Here is a 21,219-nt window from a genome sequence, read left to right as displayed (position 1 = left end):
AAGGGAAAGGGAGCAAGGTGAAGGGACCGTGTGGAATGGAAGTTTTCTTTTAAGAAGACTTAAAGTTTCAGTTTGTATAGAAGTTTTAGACCTTGGTGGAAAACTGTCAACCAATTTTAAGACAGTTATCAGATGACCCAAAGGCTCGGGTTGAAAAGAAAGGAAAAAAAAATAAAAAAGTAAGAATTTGTCCACTAGAGGACTCTCGACTCAAACGAGTGCACACTTGGGTCGCTGGATGAAGCAGCCCCCATATCTACAGTGGGGGCAGCAGAGGGCTCAGCTCTGCAGGTCAGCAACGTGGAAGGACTAAACTATGAGGCACTTCCACTTCACTATCCAAAGAGCCACAATTGCAGTTACCAATAACAACAATTTGCATTTAGATAGCGCCCTCCACTGAGAGCAAGTGTCTCGCAGCACCTTAATAAACGATGGCTGGATAGGGAGAGAGAGAGAGCTATGCCTCTTTGTCTCTTTCTCCCGCCTCCCCCCCCCCCCCGTCAATGTTTTTCTTCCAACTTTCTTGCTTTCCTGACGGTATCGGATAGCTCATCACACCATCGAGCTATCTGTCATCTGGGCGGTGTCTTGGCCTGGTGGGGGGGGGAAGAAAAACTTCCTGGTATCTGTGATGAAATTGCCTTTTGTAACTGGAAACCGAGGTCCTCTTGTTCTACTGTCTCGGTCCATCCACAGTAAAGTATCCCATCACTCTCTGTACTTAATCCAAATGGTTATGGGTTCAAGCCCATTCGGGGGTTCGGTACCCTGCTAGGGAATGCTGAATCCATCCTTTGATGGTGCCATCCTTTGGATGGAAGTCCTGTCTGACAGTCAGGTGGATGTTAAAGATCACTTGGCATTATTCAAAAAGAATTATCTCCCAGAGTTTGTGAATATTGCTGCACACAATTGGCTGCCACGTTCGCTTCCAAAATACACAGCTGGTACACTTTACAGCATAGCCCGTAAAGTGCTGTGAGATTTCTTCCCGCTGTGAAAGGTGCCCCATGAAATGAATTCCCACAGCACTATTTCAAAAAGAGAAGCGAGTTTCTCCCTTCAATCACCATATAAATTGATCATTTACTTCATGGCTGTTTTGGGACATTACTGTGCACAAAATGACTGCTGTATTTGCCTACAAATAGTTCATACACTTCATTACTGTAAAGCGCTTCGAGATGTTTTATCACTATTGATGTAACATCAAATGCAAGGAATCATTATCATAAAAACAACTCTGCATAATTCCTGGCTTGTGCTCTTCCGGCTTTGGTTGCTCAGGCTTTCAGATCCATTGAGCGATGGAGAGTTAGAATAACGTTATACTGTAATTGAATTGAAATATTTAAGAGGGAGGGAGGTCAATATTTGGTAGCCGGGGGTATGGAAAGATGACGAAAGCCCAGGGAATAGGATTGTGTTGAAGATCAGCCACGATCTAATAATAGTGGGGCAGGTTCCACAGACTGAACGGTCTCCATTTCCCTCTCTTATGCTGTGATTACCTGACTTGTGCTCAGCTGTTCTCAGTGAAACAGAGCCTGAGGCACACACAGGTGGCAGCCAGTGTAAATCAGTATGTTAGTCATTTCGTTCGGTACTTGGTGACTCGGAAGGTTCAGGGCAGTTGATCACTGAAGCAGCAGTTCCTGTTTATTACCCAGCACCAGACACAGTCGCAGGTTTTGTTTATTCCCTGAATTCTTAGCCTGCACCTTTGACTCTGGGCATATGATGAATGGTTGGGAAACTTGGCCTCTTGTTTGGGAACAGAAGATGAAGAATAGGCTTTCATTCTGCAGTTGAGTTGCAGTGAAGCAAGTTGTCTTTTGCCATGACTTGCAGGAAAGTTTGATCAAGGTTATTTTTATCTTCAGGTTAGAACGACCCTGCTTTTATATTGGCCTTTCATGTAAATGAATGTCTCGGGGAGACCAAATGGTGTAGTGGATAGAACTGTAACTTATGGGCCATACACTCGCTGGTTTGAATTCTGGTTGAGTTTGCTAGTTGGAGTGGGGAGGTTGATTGACCCCAGAATTCTGAGGGGTGGGGGGGTGCTAAAGCAGTTAGGCGTCCTGTTCCTGGTTCGTCCCTTGTAGTGTGTGTGTGTGCGTGCGTTACAGGCAGGTGAGGAAAGGTTAGGCTCTGTCTGAGTGATCTGCCTACACTCTGACAAGGCTCACATACGAACAATGGTCACTCGAGCTGGGTGCCAGAACGCAACTAGCGCCTGTGGAACCTCACCCCACAAGAGGATAGCAGATCGCAGAGAGGCTGTGCCAGTGGGTGAAATTTTATGAAAGATAAGTGCGAAATCTAAATATAATAAAGTCTCCAAACATTGACAAATGAAGCAGCTACAGCCAGCAGGAAATTGAAAGTTTTAAAGATGATAACAAAGGCATTGTTTGGGACGTCCTTCCGACGTGAAAAGCGCTATATCAAATGCAAGGATTATTATTATTATTATTATTATTATTGGCAAAGAGATACGCTTAGTGTACGAGGCTTTGACAGGGTAGAGAGAGTGAGACTAAGTGAGTTAGGAATCGTTCTAGATGATGATATAGAACCACAAAACAAATTACACTTGTATAGAGCCTTTCACTTCGGGAGGACATCCCAAGGCGCTGGACAGTCAGGGAATTGGACCTGAGCAGGGGAATGAGGTCAGGAGGGGTGGAGGGTAGCGAGGGTAGGGGTAGAGGGTGGGCAAAGGCAGGGTCGAAGAGGATGGTCTTGAGAACGTGTCTTGAAGGAGGAAAGTGAGCAAAGCGAAGGGACTGTGGGATGGAGGTTTTCTTTAAGAAGACTTAAATGTCTAGTTTGCATGGAAGATTTAGACCTTGGTGGACCTTGGCGGAAAATTGTTAACTGATTTAAGACCATTACCAGGACCAGAGATGCCTATTTATGGGGGCTGAAGTTTGAATTGACATGGCTCCAAAGTCCTCCTTTATGTAACAAATTTGCCTTTTCAGGGAGAATAGACAAGAAGCCCAGACTCAGCACCACAACATACTGTGTAGATTAATATAATTGAGAGAAAACAGGCACTCCCAGTGGTAATATCCCACTATGAACCACACCGTGAAACAACAATGAATCTGGAGGATTATTGATAGGATACCAGGCAGGATCTCCCTTCTCTTTTTCCAATATTGTTGTGGGATCTTTAACATCCACGTGAAGACAGGACCTCAATTTAACGTCTCTTCCAAAGGACAATACCTCCGATGATACAGTGCTACCTCCCTCCCACTCCCCAGACTGCACAGTAAGCAATGATTCCTTCAACCAGTTCAACAGTTACTGCAGCGCAAGTTCTATGGGATTTAATGGGGTTGTTCATCAATATGAGAAGTTCTTTTGTTCCAAACGTTAATGAGTCCATGCTAGGGGAGACCTTGGGTGGTCTGTGGAGGGAATGGATTGAGTGGCCTTTTAACACTCTTCAGTTGGCTCTCGTTACACTCTATCTAACTCATCCTTTCCCAAGTGCTCAAGACAAAGGAACCCTTCACCTTCCTCAGTCTCCCTTTCCTCTTCAGGCCTTTAAAACCCACCCAGCCTGGCATCATCCACATTGTTTTGTCTACTCTTCTAAACTTTGCTTGTGTCCTCTGTGCTACCATCAGTGGCCACTCCTTTAGTTTCTGTACACCTAACTTCTGAATTTTCTCCTTGTAGCTCTGTCTCATACCCTCTCTTTCCATTGCATTTGTCTCAAAACCCACCTCTTTGAACTCGCCTATGTCCCTCAATCCCACTCCCCCCCTCCCCCACCACCTGGCCTCCAATCTTGTCTTTGTAAAGTCACCCTACATGAAGAGGAACACGGGTGAAACTTGGAAAGGAGATTTGAGTTGTTGTGTGCCTGGCTCTGATCACGTCTCACTCTGTCTTTACTGGCAGCACCGCTGTGTAAAGCAGTTATGAACGGGGAACAGACCAGAAGAATTGGATTAGTAAAATAGATCTCGAGCTTGGGAGATGCCTCATTGTTTTTATGCTTGTAATCATTAGGTTATCTGAGCCTGTGAGGGTCATTGCTGTCCTCCAGGTGACACGGCTGTTAGTGGTCTGAATCTCCACAGTGCAGACAGGGGCCGGCCAGATCTAATGTAATCTAACTGCTGCTTTCAGCACTGATGCAAAGGGAGAGTGCTTTATTGTGAGTGTAAAGTGCTCGCCTGACACACGCACACGCCCTCACAGATATGTTCACACCACTCGCCCCCGCCCCTACACACACACACACACACAAAGATGCACATTCTCACTCCTCACACATACACATGAGCATACACATCCCTACCAAACATATGCATAACAATCCTTGCATTTGATACACATGCACAATTCCCTACACACAGGCCCTCACACATTGTACACATCTCCACCTCCCCTACACACTCTCACTCATCCACAGAGAAACACAAACATACACACCCCAACCACTCACATACATGCTGCTGAGTCTCGCATACAAAGAATGTCCCTCAGTGAGACCTTTGTCTGGCAATAGAGCCACATCTGGGTGGGAAGGGAAGGGTACTGGGATAAAGATCTTGGGGGAGTTCAGGCTGTCACTTCATCTTGTAACAAAGACCATCGCTAGCAACAACATGTGGTCATGACTGAATTCATCTTAACCACAGAGCAATTGAGAGCCTCTAGCCATTTTATTCAGCGGCCAGTCAGAAGCTTTGCTTTCTAATCAGCTGCATCATTTGACGCTATATTGAATAGCTGTCCGAGGTAATGGGTGTTTTAGCTAAGTATGATGTCTGAGCGGCAGGAATCCATCTTTCTAAAGCAATTGTGAGGTATGTAATTGGGCTCCACAGAGCCCAGGCCTGATTAGTCATTGGGAGGTGGACTACACCATTAGAGTCAATCATTTTTGGTAGCTTACCTTAGAGAGCCTAAAAGCAACGTTTAACTAAAGTCATATCTGCAAAGTCCTTCTCTGGAATCGATTCCTGTGCAGACTTGTCCTGGGGCTGACTCTAAGTGTTGTTTGCCTATTACAGGAGCTGATCATCTCCTCCTCCAGCATATGACAATGGCAGAGCAGTGCGGGAGCCTTAATAATAATAATCCTTGCATTTCATGTAGCACCTCATATCCTTGAGATGTCTCAAAGCGCCTCACAGAATATTTTGTAAAGTGGCCTGTCTTATGGGCGAAACACGGCAGTCAATTGGTCACAGCTTTGCCACACAAACGCTCAAGAATTGAGTGACCAAATTATTGTTATTTATTCATTTACTTTTGGGGAGGGATTATTACCTCTGGCAATCAACTAACAACTAGATTCCTACTTATTTCTGGGGTAAACAATGGCGTGTGGGGTAAGGGGATCCAGCAGACTGCAAATGTGTGATCCTTTGAGGTGTTAACAGGCAGATCGGGCAGGTGTTTGTGACCAGTCATTAAGTGGGTTATGTCTGTTGATGTGTTGATTTGTGACCTGTTGGTTAGTTGGACAACAAATTACTTTGTATAGGGACTTCACAACAGGAGGATGTCCCAAGGCGTTGGAGAGTGTTCGGGTGCAATGCACAGGAAACGCTATTGCTCTGACGATTGGTCACTATTGATCCCTCACATTTTCACAGTAAAACTGGACTGTGATTTTCACTTCATTTATATTGATCGAAACAAACATCTGAGAAGCAGAAGTCCCAGAATTGCCCAACTCATTCACAACTGCATTGCTGGAGGGGACGTTCTTCAAAGATAACATTAACCTGAGGTTTGCAGCTGTTCAGGCAGACGTTTAAAGATATTGTCATCACAAAAAGTAACAATTCAAAACATATCTGCTTTTAGACCTCTTTTATTTAACATCTTTATAAATGATCTGGAGTTAGGAGTCACAAGGACAGTGGCTAAATTTGCAGATGACACAAAGCTAATGAAGGTGGTAGAATGCAAAGATGAGCAGGACAGGTGAACACACTTGGGAATTGGGCAGATCCATGGCAGATGAAATTCAATGTAGAGAAACACAACGTGCTTCACATGGGAAAAAAAAGTCAGGAAGGGACCATTACTTAAATAGAAAGAAAATAATCTATTCAGAAAATGAAAAGGACCTGGTGAGCCTGATTGACAATAAATTGAAGCTTTCGCAATAGTGCTCGTTGCAGTCAGTAAGGCAAACCAGATGTTGGGTTGTATTAAAAGGGCAATACTGAACCGAAATAGTGGGGTAATCCTGCCACTTTATAAATCACTGGTGGGAACGCACTTGGAATACTGTGTACATTTCTGGTCACTGCAATATAAAAAGGATATTGCAGCGATTGAGAGAATACAGAGGAGGGCAACCAAAATGATTGAGGGGATGGAGGGACTGGACTATGAGGAGTGATTTTGAAACCGGACATGTTCACACTGGAGAAGAGAAGGTTGAGGGACGATATGTTTATGGTCTTTAAGATTCTGAAGGGACTACATAATGTAGACATGATAAGCGGTGTTACCTTGTACTGATTAGTAGAACCAGAGGATACGGCCTGCGATTGAAGTGGGGGTAAATTCAGAACAAATCTGCGGAAAGACTACTTCAGTGAGCGAGCAGTCATGGAACAGGCTTCCTAGGGAGACGGTGGAAGCAGAAAGTCTCGATTCTTTCAAGAACAAATTGGACAAGATTTCTGTTGGGAAATAGTATCTCGGTATACAGTATATAGTTTAGGACACATCATATCAAGCGACAGCCAGAATGGTGGAAAGCGAACTAGATGGTCTTCTTTCGCCTAGCAAATTATTATGTTCTTAAAAGAGAAGGCAGTTTGTGCCAGTGTCCTGGCCAACAAATCCCCAGGTTAAGAAAAATCGATCATTCACTTCACGACTGGTTGCGTGACATTGCGAAGTGCAAATTAACTGCTGCGTTGACTCACAAAGGATACAGTGAACAACAATGGTTGTCTTAGAACGAGACAGATGCATCGTTCGAGGAGTGAGGTCTGGAGTACCTGCATAATTCATTGAATAATTCAGTTGTGATTGAAAATGTTCACAATTAAAATAAATGTGTACAAACAGGTAGTTTATTTTAAACCAAACAATGTTGGAATATTCAGTGAGAAGCAAGATCCCCGGTGCCTTTCACTCTGTTTCTCTCCCTCTCCAGAGAGAAGTGGCACAAAAAAAAACTCTGTTCTCAAGATGTGCGGAGGCTGCTTCCCTTAGTCTGATCATAGCCGTTTGCATCTGGTTGACTGATTTCCTGTTGGTTGATGTATTGTATGTAATAAACTTTGCCATTCAGAAAACGCAGATACTGACTATGCTTTGCAGTATATCCTGTGAAGCACTTTGACACGTCCTCCTGATGTAAACGACACTGCACCAAATGCGAAAATTATTATTATTGTGATATGACACTTTAATGCAGTGCTGGAAGTAAGGGAACTCGCCTAAGGTTTTGCCACACCCGGAAATCGAACCTGGGTCCTCTCGCTTGTGAGGCAAATACCAATACCAGATCCCACACTGAACCAGGGACAGGAAAAGCTCTGCACTCTGTGCTCAGATCACACACTGAAACACAGCCATGGAGGGAGGTTGCAAATCCCATGGATTTTGCCAGGGACCGACCACAATCACCTTCTCACAAATCGATGGTCAAGCCCTCGGCCAATAAAAAAAAACCTTTGCAAATGTTTCACCGATTACAAGAAAAGGCAAAGTGATCTGTGTTAACAGCCAGATCAATACCATCAATAGGTAGTTATGGGAAATTATCATCTGAAAGAGTCTTTGGAAGATCAATATCCAGGAACAGCTGCTGGAGTGTGGCTTGTGTTCTCTCTCTCTTCAAATCAACAAGCAGCTTATTGCCTTATAAGCTAGAAAGCTTTGTATCATAAAAATATTTGCCCTTGACATACCGCCTTTCATAACAGCTACACGAGTCACACTGCTTTCACAGGATATTCAGTACTGTAAAGTTTAGTGATTGCAGTTTGTGGATGAAACACTGCAGCCAATTGTGCACAGCAATGTCCCAAAACAGCCATGGCGCGAGTGACCAACTTTATTTGGGGGATTGTTGGCCAGGACACTGGGAGAGAGAGAAACTCCCTTCTCTTTTCCAATAGTGCCGTGGGATCTTTAACATCCACCTGAATAGGCAGATGGTGATGGGGTGGGGGGGGGAGGGGGAGGTGGGAGCTGAAGACAGGGAAACGGTGAGCGGAGGAGGGGAGGCAGACCGGCCCTCGGATGATCCAAAAGATATTGTGGAACCATGCCTTGGAGGTGACTGTGTCAATCACACACTGTGGTTAACTGCTCCTGACAGCTAGAGAGAGATCACTGACTTGGCAGCTCCACATGACAGGAGATGAAATAGCATCCAGAGGCTGATATTTACACAGATACTTAATTCTGTCACAAATGACTGACTTGTGCTTCCTCCCTAACAATTAATGGCTCTGAGGCACTCAGTGAGAAAACGTGTAATTCTCAGTTGTTGTTCGTCACCAAAGACCAATTCACATCCCTCGGCTCCGGTGTCACGACTGGAGCTTGCGTGTCTGTGCCTGGCTCCCTATCACTTCTCTGCGTTTGCAAATGAACTGATGAATTATATTCCTTGTCGGTCGGTATAGAAGATAACATATTCCGTGACTCAGTCCCCTCACTTCACCACACACACACCCACACACAATGACTGTGATATATAGGTTCCCTAGTGTATCAATTAGCGGGCTTGCTGCGCACGCGAGAGGACCCGAATTTGATTCACGGGTAGGGCGAAACCTTTGGCGAGTTTCCTTACTCCGCATGCCTCCGTTTACCCAGCAGCAAGTAAAGAACCTGGTGGTTAGTCAATTGGCAGATTGCTTTCTGGGGATAATAATGCCTCAAAAAAATATTTAATCGATCAATGAATTTACGACTGTGTGTCTCGCCCATAAAATTCACAGTCAACACACTTTCCAATATATTCTGTGAATCGCTTTGAGAGTCTCAACGACGTGCTATATCAAATGCAAAGATTATTATTATTAGAATCTTTAGGAGGAGTTCATATTTCGGACAGTAATGTTTGCTTTGCTAAATGCCAAGTGTGTTGTTGAGCAGTTCTGCGTGTCTGCGTTAGAGAGGTCTACATCTTGTGGGCGAGGGGGACAGAGCAGTAACTATTGTTGACTTGCCCTCGCTGCTGTGAAAGCTGAGCAGTGGGCAGGTATTTCCATTGGTGAGTCAGTCAGTGGCTATTGATTCCACGTTAATGTGATTGGAGTCACTGCTTGTGATGGATGACCCGCCCATCATTTAAAGGTTACCATCATTATCATTAGTACTGACTACAGCTCACCTGGTCCTGATCAAATGGGGAGATCCTTCACCAGCTCCTCTGTGTGTGTGTGTCCGCGTGTCTTCAATCAGGAAATATATCATCATTATCAAAACCCTATCTCTGACCTTTTGACTCTGTCTGACTTTTTCTCATTCACTCCTTGTCTCCAACTTTCTCCCAATTGTTCTTTCTCTCTTGACTATTTCCCTTCTCGCTCTTTCTCACTCTCCCTCACTTTCTCCCTTGCTCTCTCCCATTGCTCTCTCTAACTTTCTCTGATCACTTTTACATTGTCGCTCACACCCACAGGACGGACTGACCTATAATTGAAGCCCTTGAGTTTGAAGTCACAGTCTAATCTGACACTCCAGTGCAGCAGTGAGATGGGGGAGTACTGCAATGTCAAAGGTGCTATCCTTTGAATGTTAAACTGATGTCCTGTCTGCCTGTCAAGTGGATGTTAGGGAGAAGGGAATTTCCAACAATTCCCCAAATAAAATTGGTCACCCATTCCGTGGCTGTTTGTGGGACACTGCAGTGTGCAACATGGCTGCTGAGTTCGCCTTAAATACGCTTTATAAGCTTTGAGATATCTTCAACGACAACAACTTGCATTTATACTGCACCCTTCATACAGGGCAGTGTCTAGGAACGCTTAACGGTGGCGGAGTCTGACACCAGACTGGGGGGAGGTGACCGTATGCACTGTATGAAGAGGAAGGTCTTCAGTCGTGAACCTGAAGAGGAGGCAAAGCGGAGGGATCGAGGGAGGAGTTCCAGAGTCTGGGGGCATTGTGGCTGAGAGTATGGCCGCCAATGGTGCATGATGATGCCAATGTGACAGGTGCTGTATCAAATCCGAGGGTAGAAGGGCAAGCGCTACCCGGCGTGAGTAAATTGCAAATTGTTGTTGTTGATTATGACACCCTGAGAGCGTGGCCACTAAAGGGAGCTATTGATGGAGGTGGAGATGAGGGTGTTGTGGGGGAATTATCCTGGACCCTGCAGCTCATGGAGGTTGGTCCTGGGCTCAGTGACTGGAGATCAAGTCAGCTCGGAGGATTGAACACACAGGTTGACTGGTGGCCATCAGCTTATGCGGTACAGTGACTATGTACTGTGTGACCTATTTTTTAGGTCGGCCGGGTGTCTGATACACATTGGAAACCCATCACTGTGCTTAAGAGTCTCCAAACCAAACTGAGAATTCCATGCATCCCATCTCCACATGGAAATCCCAGAGATAGATTGTTGGACTGGAATGTGCTCTCTCTCCCTGGAGGGACCCATCCTGCTCACCTAATTCCGGAAAGTATTAGGCGCAGGTTGGCAAGAGCCAAGGCTCGGGGACTCCAGAGTGTGTGTTGGGGGGTAACCGCTGGAGACTAACCTTCTAAAACAGCATAACTTGCCATTGATAGCACTCTCTGGCAAACCTTCCCGCTGCTTGTCCAGCTAGGAACCACCCTACCCGTTTTGGGCTTTGGCTTGCAGGGTTAACAGGTTAAAGTGGTTGTTGATTGCGTGGTGCGAAAAGTTGCTGGGAGCTGTCGAGGGACTCAGTTGTCCTGATGGTCTGCGGAGTAATGTAAAATCTTTTACCGATAATGGCTTTGAAGAATTGTATAGGTATCACTGGCGTCCAATAGCTGTTCTCTCTCAGCCATTGCTTCATCTTAATTGCACCTGAACGCTGATCAAAGGGTGATTGCAGCTGTGAGATTCGGCAAATCGGATGATTCATATCTGCAACCTTTCTGCTCTTTATTCCTGTTGTGCTAGTAACAGTGTGTTCCAATCTGCCTGGCCTCCTTATAAATATTCAGATTCCAGTTCCTCACAATGTGAATCTCGCACAAAGCTTTCTTCTCAGTCTCTCTCTCTCCTCACTCTCTCTCTCTCTCTCCTCTTCAATCGCTGGTTTACAATGCCAGGAATAATCATCAAAAAACTGGTGTATTGCTCCCAAATCTTAATCTCTCTCTCTCACACACACATCCCCCACCCCCCACCCCCCCCACACACACACACTTCTCGTTGTCAGCCTTGATCCTTCGCTCATGCTCTTGAGTCTGAGCTCAGTCTAAGATGACACTCCAATGCAGAGCTGGGAGCGTTGCTGCGTTGCTGGAGAGTTGCCGCCTTTCGGATGAGTCGTTAAACCGAGGTCCCGTCTGCCTGTTCAGGTGGACGTTTAAGATCCCAATGGCGCTATTCGAAAAGAGAAGGGTGTTTCCCCCAATGTTCCTGGCCAACAATCCCCCCAAAGATAAATCGGTCACTTACTGCGTGGCTGGTTGTGGCACAAACTGGCTGCTAAGTTCATCTGCTAAAACACACAGTAACAATTTTTACAGTGAATTGCTTTCATCCTGACATGAAAGATGTTATATCAAATGTAAAGCTTATCATTATTAATAATACCGAAGTGGTGACTGTTGGCCTGGTGGTATAATAGGTTCTGGGTTGTCAGGGGAGTGAAAGGTATGTTTATCTTGCGCAGATGTGTTTCAGAGTCTGACATTACTTGTTTGAAATTATTCTTTGCCATATCTTTTGTGCGTCCGTCGCTGAGTAAATAGACAATCAAAAGGTTCCTGTATAACAAAGCTGGCGTGTATGGTCAAACCTGGAGCTGTTGTTTGCCTTAACCAGCCAAAAACAAACACAATTTACACTCACGCCCTCCGTCTCGTCTCCTTCCTTTCCCGTCTTCAGACAGCTTCCTCTCCACGGCTCGGTGTTCAGCTCCGCCACTGATAAGCGCTCTGAGATGCTAACCCAGCCTTATCACATCGGAGGGACAGCTCAAAGCGCTTCACAGGATTTATTTGAAATGAAATGACTGCGTATTTGTAGGCAAACATGGCAGCAATGTCGCACAAACAGCCATGAAACGAGTGACCGATTTTATTTGTGGAATTGTTGGCCAGAACACCTGAAGAGAGAAACTCCCTTCTCTTTTCAAATAATAATAATAATAATAATAATCCTTGCAATTGATTTAAAGCCTTATCACGTCTTCAAGACATCTCAAAGCGCTTCGCAGAATGTACTGTGAAGTGAATTGTCTGCATTATTGTGGGCGAAACAGTCATGGATTGAGCGACCGATTTTTTTTAAAAAAAAGGAATTATAACCCCTGGGAAAGTGATCCGCCAATCGACTAACAACCTCCTACTTATTGCTAATACGCCTCAAAGACTAGTTTGCAAATGAATAGTTTTTGTTCTTCGCCAGGCGAGCAGCACAGAGCGGGGCTGTGAGTGTGTACAGTACTGATTGCTCTCTGTCGGGTTAATAAAGGTATCAGCATCTTAATGAAGGTCAGCAACTGGCTATTCATTTAAAGGAGTCCGTGTGTCCGGATCGATACGCAGACCTTTCAAACCACCCTCTCCTGTGTGTCTGGGGAGGTGAAGGTGCTGTGAGAGTGCGGCTGGGCCATGTCATAACAATAATCCGTAAACTTAATACAGTGCCTCCCTCTCACATCCAGAGGACGTCTCAAAGCGCTTTTCAGGATTTTTCTGCAAAGTGCAGTGACTTGTGTGTGTTTTATAGTTAAACGCGGCAGCCAATTTGCCCACAGCAATGTCCCACAAACAGCCGTGGAGTGAGTGACCAATTTTATTTGGGGGAATTGTTGCCCAGGACACAGGGAGAGAGAAAACTCCCTTCTCTTTTGAAATAGTGCCGTGGGATCTTTAACATCCACTTGTACAGGCAGATGGGGCCTCAATTTAACATCTAATCTGAAGGTCAGTACTTCTGACAATGCAGCTGACCCATAACAGTGTGAGTGTTAGAGACATTAGTATTGGTATTAATATCAGTGTTAATATTGATCTCTTCAACGTGAAAAGCGTTATACCAGTGTAATTTGTCGTTGTTGTTAATATTACAAACACACTCACACTTACAAACACACGATCACTGCAATTTCAGGTAAATCCTGTGACACGCTCTTGAGATTGTCTCAACAAAAGGCGTTGGATCAAATGTAAAGAGTATCATTGTTAACAAGGATCGGGGTGAAGGGCAGGGCTTTGGGATTAGAAAACCTAATAAACAGTGGAACAAGCTGCAGGGTCTGAATGGCCTGCTGATTTGCTCAGTCTCTGATCGATCACATGCCTCGTTCGTTGCAATTTCGTCTGGTAAAGGTCAGTTCAAATGAAATTCTTTGCTTGCGGCGACACCGACACACGCGAGTGAGCAAAGTGAGAGCAGCCGAGCCTAGCGGGTCTACACGGACCCCACGGTGCTGTCCACAAAGAGAAGGGCTCTCTCTCCCGGTGTCCCGGCCAACAGCCCCCCACATACAATTGGTCACTTTACTTCTTATAATAATAATAATAAATAATAATAATTCTTGCATTTGATGTAGCGCCTTATCAGGTCAGAAGGACATCTCCAAGCACTTCACAGGATTTACTGTACTGTAAAGTGGAGTGACTGCCTATTTTGTGGGCGAAAGCAGCAGCACAATTGAGTACAGCAGTGTCCTACAAACAGCCGTGAAGTGAGTGACCAATTTTATTTGGGGAATTTGTTGGCCAGGATACCAGGAGAGAGAGAAACTCCCTTCTCTTTTCGAACAGTGCCATGGGATCTGCCTACAAAATACAGTCACTACACTCTAAAGTACGTCCTGTGTGGCATTCTGAGACTTCCTCTGGACATGAAAGGCCCAGGAGCAAATGCAGCGATTATTATTGTTATTACACCGATCGCTGGGGTACGGTCAGTGTATCGCGGGGCCTACTTGCTCCCGTCTGTGGTGATTTCCCTGATTTGCTTTGACAGCAGCCGGTGTCTTGTGTGGTGGTGACTGAAAGGTGACACTGGGCAGGACACATCCCTCGTTCCCTCACGCCCTATCTGCCTGTTGCTCCCCCATCCCTCCCCACCCCGCTCATTGCCCTGCCCCCTCCTGTCTGCTCGCCCTCCATCTCCACTCCGCTCTCACATTCCATCGCTCTCTCTACTCGCGGAAGCCTTTGATTTTCACCTGAGCTTTGATTTCCAACTGAGAGAGATTCCCACTCGGACAAAAGTGCTGCAAATTAGAACCACGGCTCCGCTGGCGGTTGCCTCGCAACAGCTGAATGCTTTTGCCTTCGGGATGAATGGTTCAATTAACCTGAAGGCTCCCGGCCTGTCGGTCTCGCTCCCTCATCGCTGAACCATAGTTTTGTTTAGTCAATGAGCCGGTCGGGACCAACAGGAAGTCAGATTAGATCCCAAACTCACAGCGAACAGCGGGACAAAGTGTGATCGCAGCTCGCGCAGGAGACACGTTGACAAGACGCTCACACACCAGACTGGGCCAGTGAGTTTGGTCACTCACTCAATCTACGGCTGTTTTGTGGGACGCTGCTGTGTTCCTCCCACAAAACACACAGTCAATTCATTTCACAGTACGTTCCGTGGAGCGCTTTGAGGCGTCTCAATGCCGCGATGAGGAGCTATTATCAAAGGCAAGGATTATTATCACTATATTCTAATACTATGATAGTAATACGGTGTGTGCGCGGGTGGGGGAGGGCTGGCTCTGTTCACATTTAGGAAATGTTGACGATCTCCGCAGACCACTCGTTGAATGATTTAAATTGATAGAGTTGGACGCGTGCCTTCTTCCTAAAACCGCATATTAAACCTGCCTGTTGACGGAGGTTCATGTATGTGATAGCGAAAACTAATCCATCATTAAACAGGCACTGAAATATTTGCGTTCCCCCCCCCTCCCCTCCCCCCCCCCCACGCCGTGCTGGGCAGTATTCAGTGTGGTGTACTGAGAGTCACACTGACAGACTCGGCACGGGGGGGGAGAGAAGGAGAGACCAGCGCAGTGCCCGGGTGGGAGGCGGGTGGGAGGCGCTGTATTGTCAGAGGTGCCATCCTTCCGATGAGACGTTAAACCCTGTGTGATGGGCGCTATATAAATGCAAGTTGTTGTTGTTGTTGTAAACCGTGTCCCTGTTCAGGTGGACGTTAAAGATCCTGTTGCACTGTTCATAAAGAGGAAGTGGGTTTCTCTCGCCCGGCCGGTGTCCTGGCCAGGAATCCCCCACATACAATTGGTCGCTCACTCCGTGACTGTTTGTGGGACGTTGCTGCGCGCGGACTGGCTGCCCGCCGCGTTGGCCTACGAATATACAGCCGCTACACCTTACAGCGTATCCTCTGAGGCGCTTTGGGGCGTTTAGGCGACATGATAAGGCGCCCTATCACATGTGAGGATTATTGTTGTTTGCAGCTGCTTTGCGTTGGCATCTCTCGGTCCACCTTGTGGGCCCTCCAGAAGGTTCCGTCCGAGACGTCTCCTCGCGAGAGTGCCTGGCCCCGGCTTGCCCCTCCGAGAGTTGTGGGGGAGAGATTTTCAGAGCGTAGGCTCGGCTCCCCCAGTGCGGAGTGTGTTTATGCCGGCGCACAACTCTCTCTCTCTCTGGAGTGAGTGACGTGGGCAGCGGGCCAGCTATCTGCAAACAAACAAAAAAAAAACCCTGCGTGCTCCTGGCCCATGTCAGGGCGGTTTGTCTTTCCAGGCTGACGTCCGTCACTCGCTCTCCCCGGCACCACGTCTCCCCCCCCCCCCCCCACATTCCACAAGGTGTTTCCACGGAGATGGTGGTGGTTCAAGCGTGAGATGCCGGGATCAGGACGTGACAAACTTAAATTGCGAGCCAGTGCGCACAGCCACGCCCAGACCACCTCACACACTGCCTGTCTTCGCTCGCTCGCTCGCCTGGCCCAATGCTCGCCGCCGAGTCGCAAAGTGGCGGGTTTCAGCCCCCCCGCCCCCCGCGCGTCGGAGACCTTCGCGCACGTGTCGTCTCTGGGCTGACGCTCCAGTGAGGTGTGCTGGGAGAGCGGGGCAGCGGTACACCCTCTCACCTCTGCGACGGACGGTTGTGGGTTTCGGGTCTGGCGTCGCGACTTGGAATCATGTAGTCTAAGCTGACGCTCTGGTGCATCGACGGGGCCGTGTGCCCCGTTATCGGAGATGACCACCCTACGGATGAGACTTCAAACCGAGGCCCCCGTCTGCCTGTTCAGGCGGACGTCAAAGGTCCCAGGGCGCTATTCGAAAAGAGCAAGGAGTTTCTCTCTCTCTCGGTGTCCTGGCCGACAATCTCACCCCCCCACCCCCAGTTAAAATTGGTCACTCGCTCCGTGGCTGTTTGTGAGACGTTGCCGTGTTGCGTGACAGGTCTGACATTTGATCGCAAAAGACTTTCTCCTGAAATAATAGGAAGCAATTTTGCAAAACTTTGAGGATCTCCTATGACTTGACGGACGGCCTGCGATGGCGTAAAATCAATTTTTTCGGTTATGTCAAGGACGCCCGCAGTGCAACAAAGACTGTGAACTTTGCGCTAATCAGACTGCAGACATTTGAATATCGTAATAAGCCGTGACAAACAAATTCGGAAAGGGTATATTGATGCCGGCGGGAAATTACACAGGGACACTCAGGAGAAAGCCAACAAAAGGTCCTTGCTGGAGGACATATACAGCAGCGTTGTGTACGGATTCGCCCCTTCCCCTCACTTCAGGCCGAATGTCACCAACCGAGATTTACTGAGATGATACCAAGGACGAGATGTCTGCCTGGGGCTCAGTCACGTGGTAACACTCTCGCCTCGAGTCAGAACTTTGAACAGCCCTCGGGGTGGGGTGGGGGGTGTTGCACTGTCGGAGGTGCCGGCCTTCTGATGAGACGTTAACCCGAGGTCCCGCCTGCCTGTTCGGGTGGACATTAAAGATCCCTTGACACGCTATTCAAAGAGCGGAGGGAGTTGCTCTCTCCCCGGTTCCTGGTCAAGAATCCCCTGACGTGGTTGACCGGAAACAAGTGCTTTATAAAAAAAGTGCCATTTCTGTCCTTCTCCCAACAAAGTGAACACAAGTCAAAGGTGAAGTGAGACTTTATTATACAGCCCACACAGTCTAACCGGTTTCCCCCCATCGGGCTCTGAGGTCTCATACGGATTCAAAGTACAACAGTGTTAACATGACAACAACCAACGACAAGCTACAGCAAATGGTCTCTTAATAAACAGGAAAGCAGCAGATTGAGACAGGAGCAACTGTCTATAGCCAGGAGCTCGAGACTTTATACACCTTCCTCCCCCCCTACAAAATACACAGTCACTTCACTTTACAGTAAAACCCCATGAAGCACTTTGAGACATTTAGATGTGATAAGGCGCTATTATCACAAATGCAAGGAAAATGATTATTATTATTATTAATAATAATAATAAGAGATGTCTTTCAAAGAGCGGGCACAGGCATGACGGGCTGAATGGCCTCCATCTGCACTGTTAAGATTCTATGATTCTGTGCAATTGTGAAGGATGCAATTCTCTATCGGGACAATGTTTTGAGTCTAACACCAGACGTATGCGCAGCAGAACTAAGCAGATGCCTCTGACCAGGTGAGAGAGAAAGCTTAGAGACCAGGAGCTCGCTGGTTCGGATTGCCATCCATCCTGCATTTCTGGTCTCAGCAGGGTTGCCCGGGGAGGTTACAATTTCTTCAGCCTTCCCAGGGTCAGAGAGGATCAAAGCAAGCCCAGGAGGAGAGGAAGAGAGAGAGAGAGAGAGAGACCAGGAACAGAGAGAGCGAGAGAGAGAGAAAGAGAGAGAGAGGCCAGACCGGAAGCAATGAGAGAGAGAGAGAGGCCAGATGGGGAAGCCACACACCCGCTCGGTCACTCCCGATCCATCTCCCGTAGCATAGTGGTTAGCGCGCTCGCAATCGAGAGGACACAGGTTCAATTCCAGGGTGGGGCGAAACTTTAGGCAAGTTTCCTTACTCCACATGCCTCTGTTTAGCGAGCAGTAAGTAAGAATCCTGTTGTTAGTTGATTGGCGGATCGCTTTCTGGGGGTAATAACCCCTCCAAAAAAAGAAATGTGGTCACTCAATCCACAACTAGTTGTGGGACACTGCTGTGCGCAAATGGATCATGCATTTTGGCCACAAAATACATGGTCAATTCACTTAACAGGATATTCTGTGAAGTGATTTGAGACGTCTCAACGACGTGATAAGCTGTTGTATAGGTACCGGGATTATTATTATTTATCTTGTCTCACTCCCTATCCATCCCATCTCACCACAGGGATCCAGTGTCGGACATTCTGTCGTGCGAGAATGTATCACGGCTCCACTCAGTGCCTGTGAGGACACCGTTCGTTTTACTCCTGATGTCCCGTTGATGAAGGTGAGATACGCTTTGCACTTTAAGAATTCTTTTAACGAGAGCAGCCTCTCAAGACAGGCTCGTGAGGGGTCGGTCCCTCTGAGCTCTTCAGCTGCACGGTGCTTATGGCAAAGCGGACAGCATTAAGTCTTACTGCTGTCAGCCTGGCTTGGCTGCCAGCGAACTCGCCTCGGTATCAGAAGGTCGTGGGTTCCATCCTCATGTCAAGGACTTAAAACTCATAACAGTTTAAGGCAAGTGGGTTCAACCTTTTGGCTGTGGAGAGCTGGATGCCAGATTTCAGAGACGTCCGTGGGCTGCACAAGCAATATGTTATCCTGGTTGACCAGTCCCATTGCTATATGTTATCCTGGTTGACCAGTCCCATTGCTATATGTTATCCTGGTTGACCAGTCCCATTGCTATATGTTATCCTGGTTGACCAGTCCCATTGCTATATGTTATCCTGGTTGACCAGTCCCATTGCTATATGTTATCTTGGTTGACCAGTCCCATTGCTACATGTTATCCTGGTTGACCTGTCCCATTGCCGGACAGAACCACCTCCTTAGGGGCTTCGTGTATTTGCTCGTCAGACAGTGAAGTTAGAACTGGTTCAATCAACTCCTGGGCCGGATGTGGCCCATTGGGCCACGAGTTGACCTTCCTGGTAAGGTAACACTCTAGTGCGGTGTTGGGGAGGGGGTTGTGCATCGGTTTGAGACACTTTAAGGGGCTATACCAAATGCAAGTTGTTTTAAAAAATATTTAACAAGAAAGGGTCTCCGTATCAAGCAAACGTGAGGTGGGTGATGAGCAGCAGAGAATCAGTCGTACGGGCAGAGCCACACTTTGTTCTGCGTTTTTTGTTCTATTTCTCCCACATCGAAACCGGGCTCAGTACGTAGCAGTACTCTCGCCTCTGAATCAGCAGGTTGTGGCTTCCGTTCCCACGTCAAGGACTTGGAACTCACATAGCCTAAGACAAGGGTGGCCAACATCCAACTCAGTCATCTCATTCCCATTGGCGGGGCACATCAGAAACAGTCACTACATCTCAAAGTGACTCCCTGTGGGAGTGAGGACCACACCTACATTTGTTTCTATTCCTCGCGCAGCGAAAGACCCCCAGAAGAGGGGCTAGATCCAACTCATCCACCTCATTCCCTTTGGTGGGGGGTGTTGTTTTGAAGAGTCACTGCACCTCAAAGTGACTCCTTGTGTGGGGGTGGTGACGCCTTGGGTGGGGAGCGGGGGTGGGTGGGGCGGGGATGCGTGTTGGGGCGGTGCTTTAATCGGTTGTCTCTCCCGCGGGCTGGCTAGGCAGCTTCATCTCCAGCCGGCCCAGCTTGTGCGTCAGGACCATGGGGGAGTTGAGGTGGAGTCGGGAGGTGCGGCTGGAGGTGGTGCTGTTGGCCTGGTTCTTGCCGAGCTGTAGGAGATCTCCCAGCCGGAGCCGCAGCTTGTGGTGCAGCGAGGCGTAGATAAAGGGGTTGTAACAGGCGGAGCTCATGGCCACCAGGTGGCAGCAGATCTGGATGACGTTCGTGTACCTCTTGCCCATGATGGTGAAGTCCAGGTCGATGTCCCTGATCAGATTGACGGTCTGGAGGGGCATCCAGCAGAGGGCAAAGGCCAGGATGGAGATGGTTAGCCTGCGGAAAGTCTTCCTCTTCCTGCTGCTCCACCTCTCCTGCCCGCACACGGCAGCCCCCGGCACTCTCCTCTTCCTCAGGTGGCGGCCGATGGCGCAGTAGGAGATGGAGACGGTGCAGAGCGGCAGCATGTAGAACAACAGCAACACGGAGCAGGAGTAGAGCAGACGCAGCCTCTCCAGATCGTTCCAGAACTCCTCGCACACGATCATATCGTGGCCCGTCCGGTTGAGGTCCAGGTAGCGTGTGTGCAGCGAGGCGGGGGCCGAGATGGCGAGGGACAGCAGCCAGATCAGGACCACCACGTAGGCACAGGAGCGCGGCCGGATACGGCGATGGACGGGGTAAATCACCACCACGTACCGGTCCACGGCGATGGCGGTTAGCGACAGCACCGACACGAAGACGCTGGCCGCCTGCATGAGGGTCACAAAGTGGCACATGAAGACCCCAAAGAGCCAGCCGCGGCGCTCGAAGGCGTAGGAGACGGTGAGCGGCACGCACAGCAGACACATGACCAGGTCGGAGGCGGCCAGGTTGCCGATCAGGAAGTTGGTGGTGTTGTGCAGCTTCTTGGTGGTGGAGATGAGGAGCACCAGCAGGGAGTTGCCCACACAGGCCACTACCACCAGCACCGCATACAGCAGGAGGAACAGCGGCTTGAGCCTGTTCAACAGCTCCAGCCCGACGAAGGAGGGCCCCAAGCTCCCGCCGTCGCCAGCCACTGTCACGTTCACACCCGCCTCCATGTCTGTCCCCGGCTCAGGACATCCCGTCTGCTCCTGGACACAGAAGGGGAAACCAGATACAAATAATAATAATAATAATATTAATCCCTGCATTTGTTATCAGGTCACTGAGACGTCTCAAACCGCTTCACAGAATACACTGTAAAGTGTAGTGACAAACAGTCCTGGATTGCGTGACCAATTTTTTTTTTATTTGGAGGGGTTATTACCCCTGGAAAGAGATCCATCCATCGCATGACAACTGGGTTGCTGCTTACT

General features: G+C 48.0%; 1 protein-coding gene across 1 annotated transcript; it reads right to left on the bottom strand.

The window, feature by feature from the left end:
- Positions 1 to 14,907: 14,907 nt before the first annotated feature.
- Positions 14,908 to 20,961, bottom strand: prlh2r (prolactin releasing hormone 2 receptor). Its single transcript, XM_042338131.1, has 4 exons — positions 20,007 to 20,961; positions 16,542 to 16,605; positions 16,092 to 16,358; positions 14,908 to 14,983 (listed from the first exon to the last, which is right to left on the bottom strand). Exons 1-4 carry the CDS (start codon positions 20,959 to 20,961, stop codon positions 14,908 to 14,910), a joined length of 1,362 nt encoding a protein of 453 aa, XP_042194065.1.
- Positions 20,962 to 21,219: the final 258 nt, after the last annotated feature.

Source organism: Callorhinchus milii, unplaced genomic scaffold, assembly GCF_018977255.1.
Source record: "Callorhinchus milii isolate IMCB2004 unplaced genomic scaffold, IMCB_Cmil_1.0 Scaffold9, whole genome shotgun sequence".
NCBI classification, from domain to species: domain Eukaryota; kingdom Metazoa; phylum Chordata; class Chondrichthyes; order Chimaeriformes; family Callorhinchidae; genus Callorhinchus; species Callorhinchus milii.
Note: the sequence above shows the minus strand (reverse complement) of the source record. Positions and strands in the feature narration are given on the sequence as shown.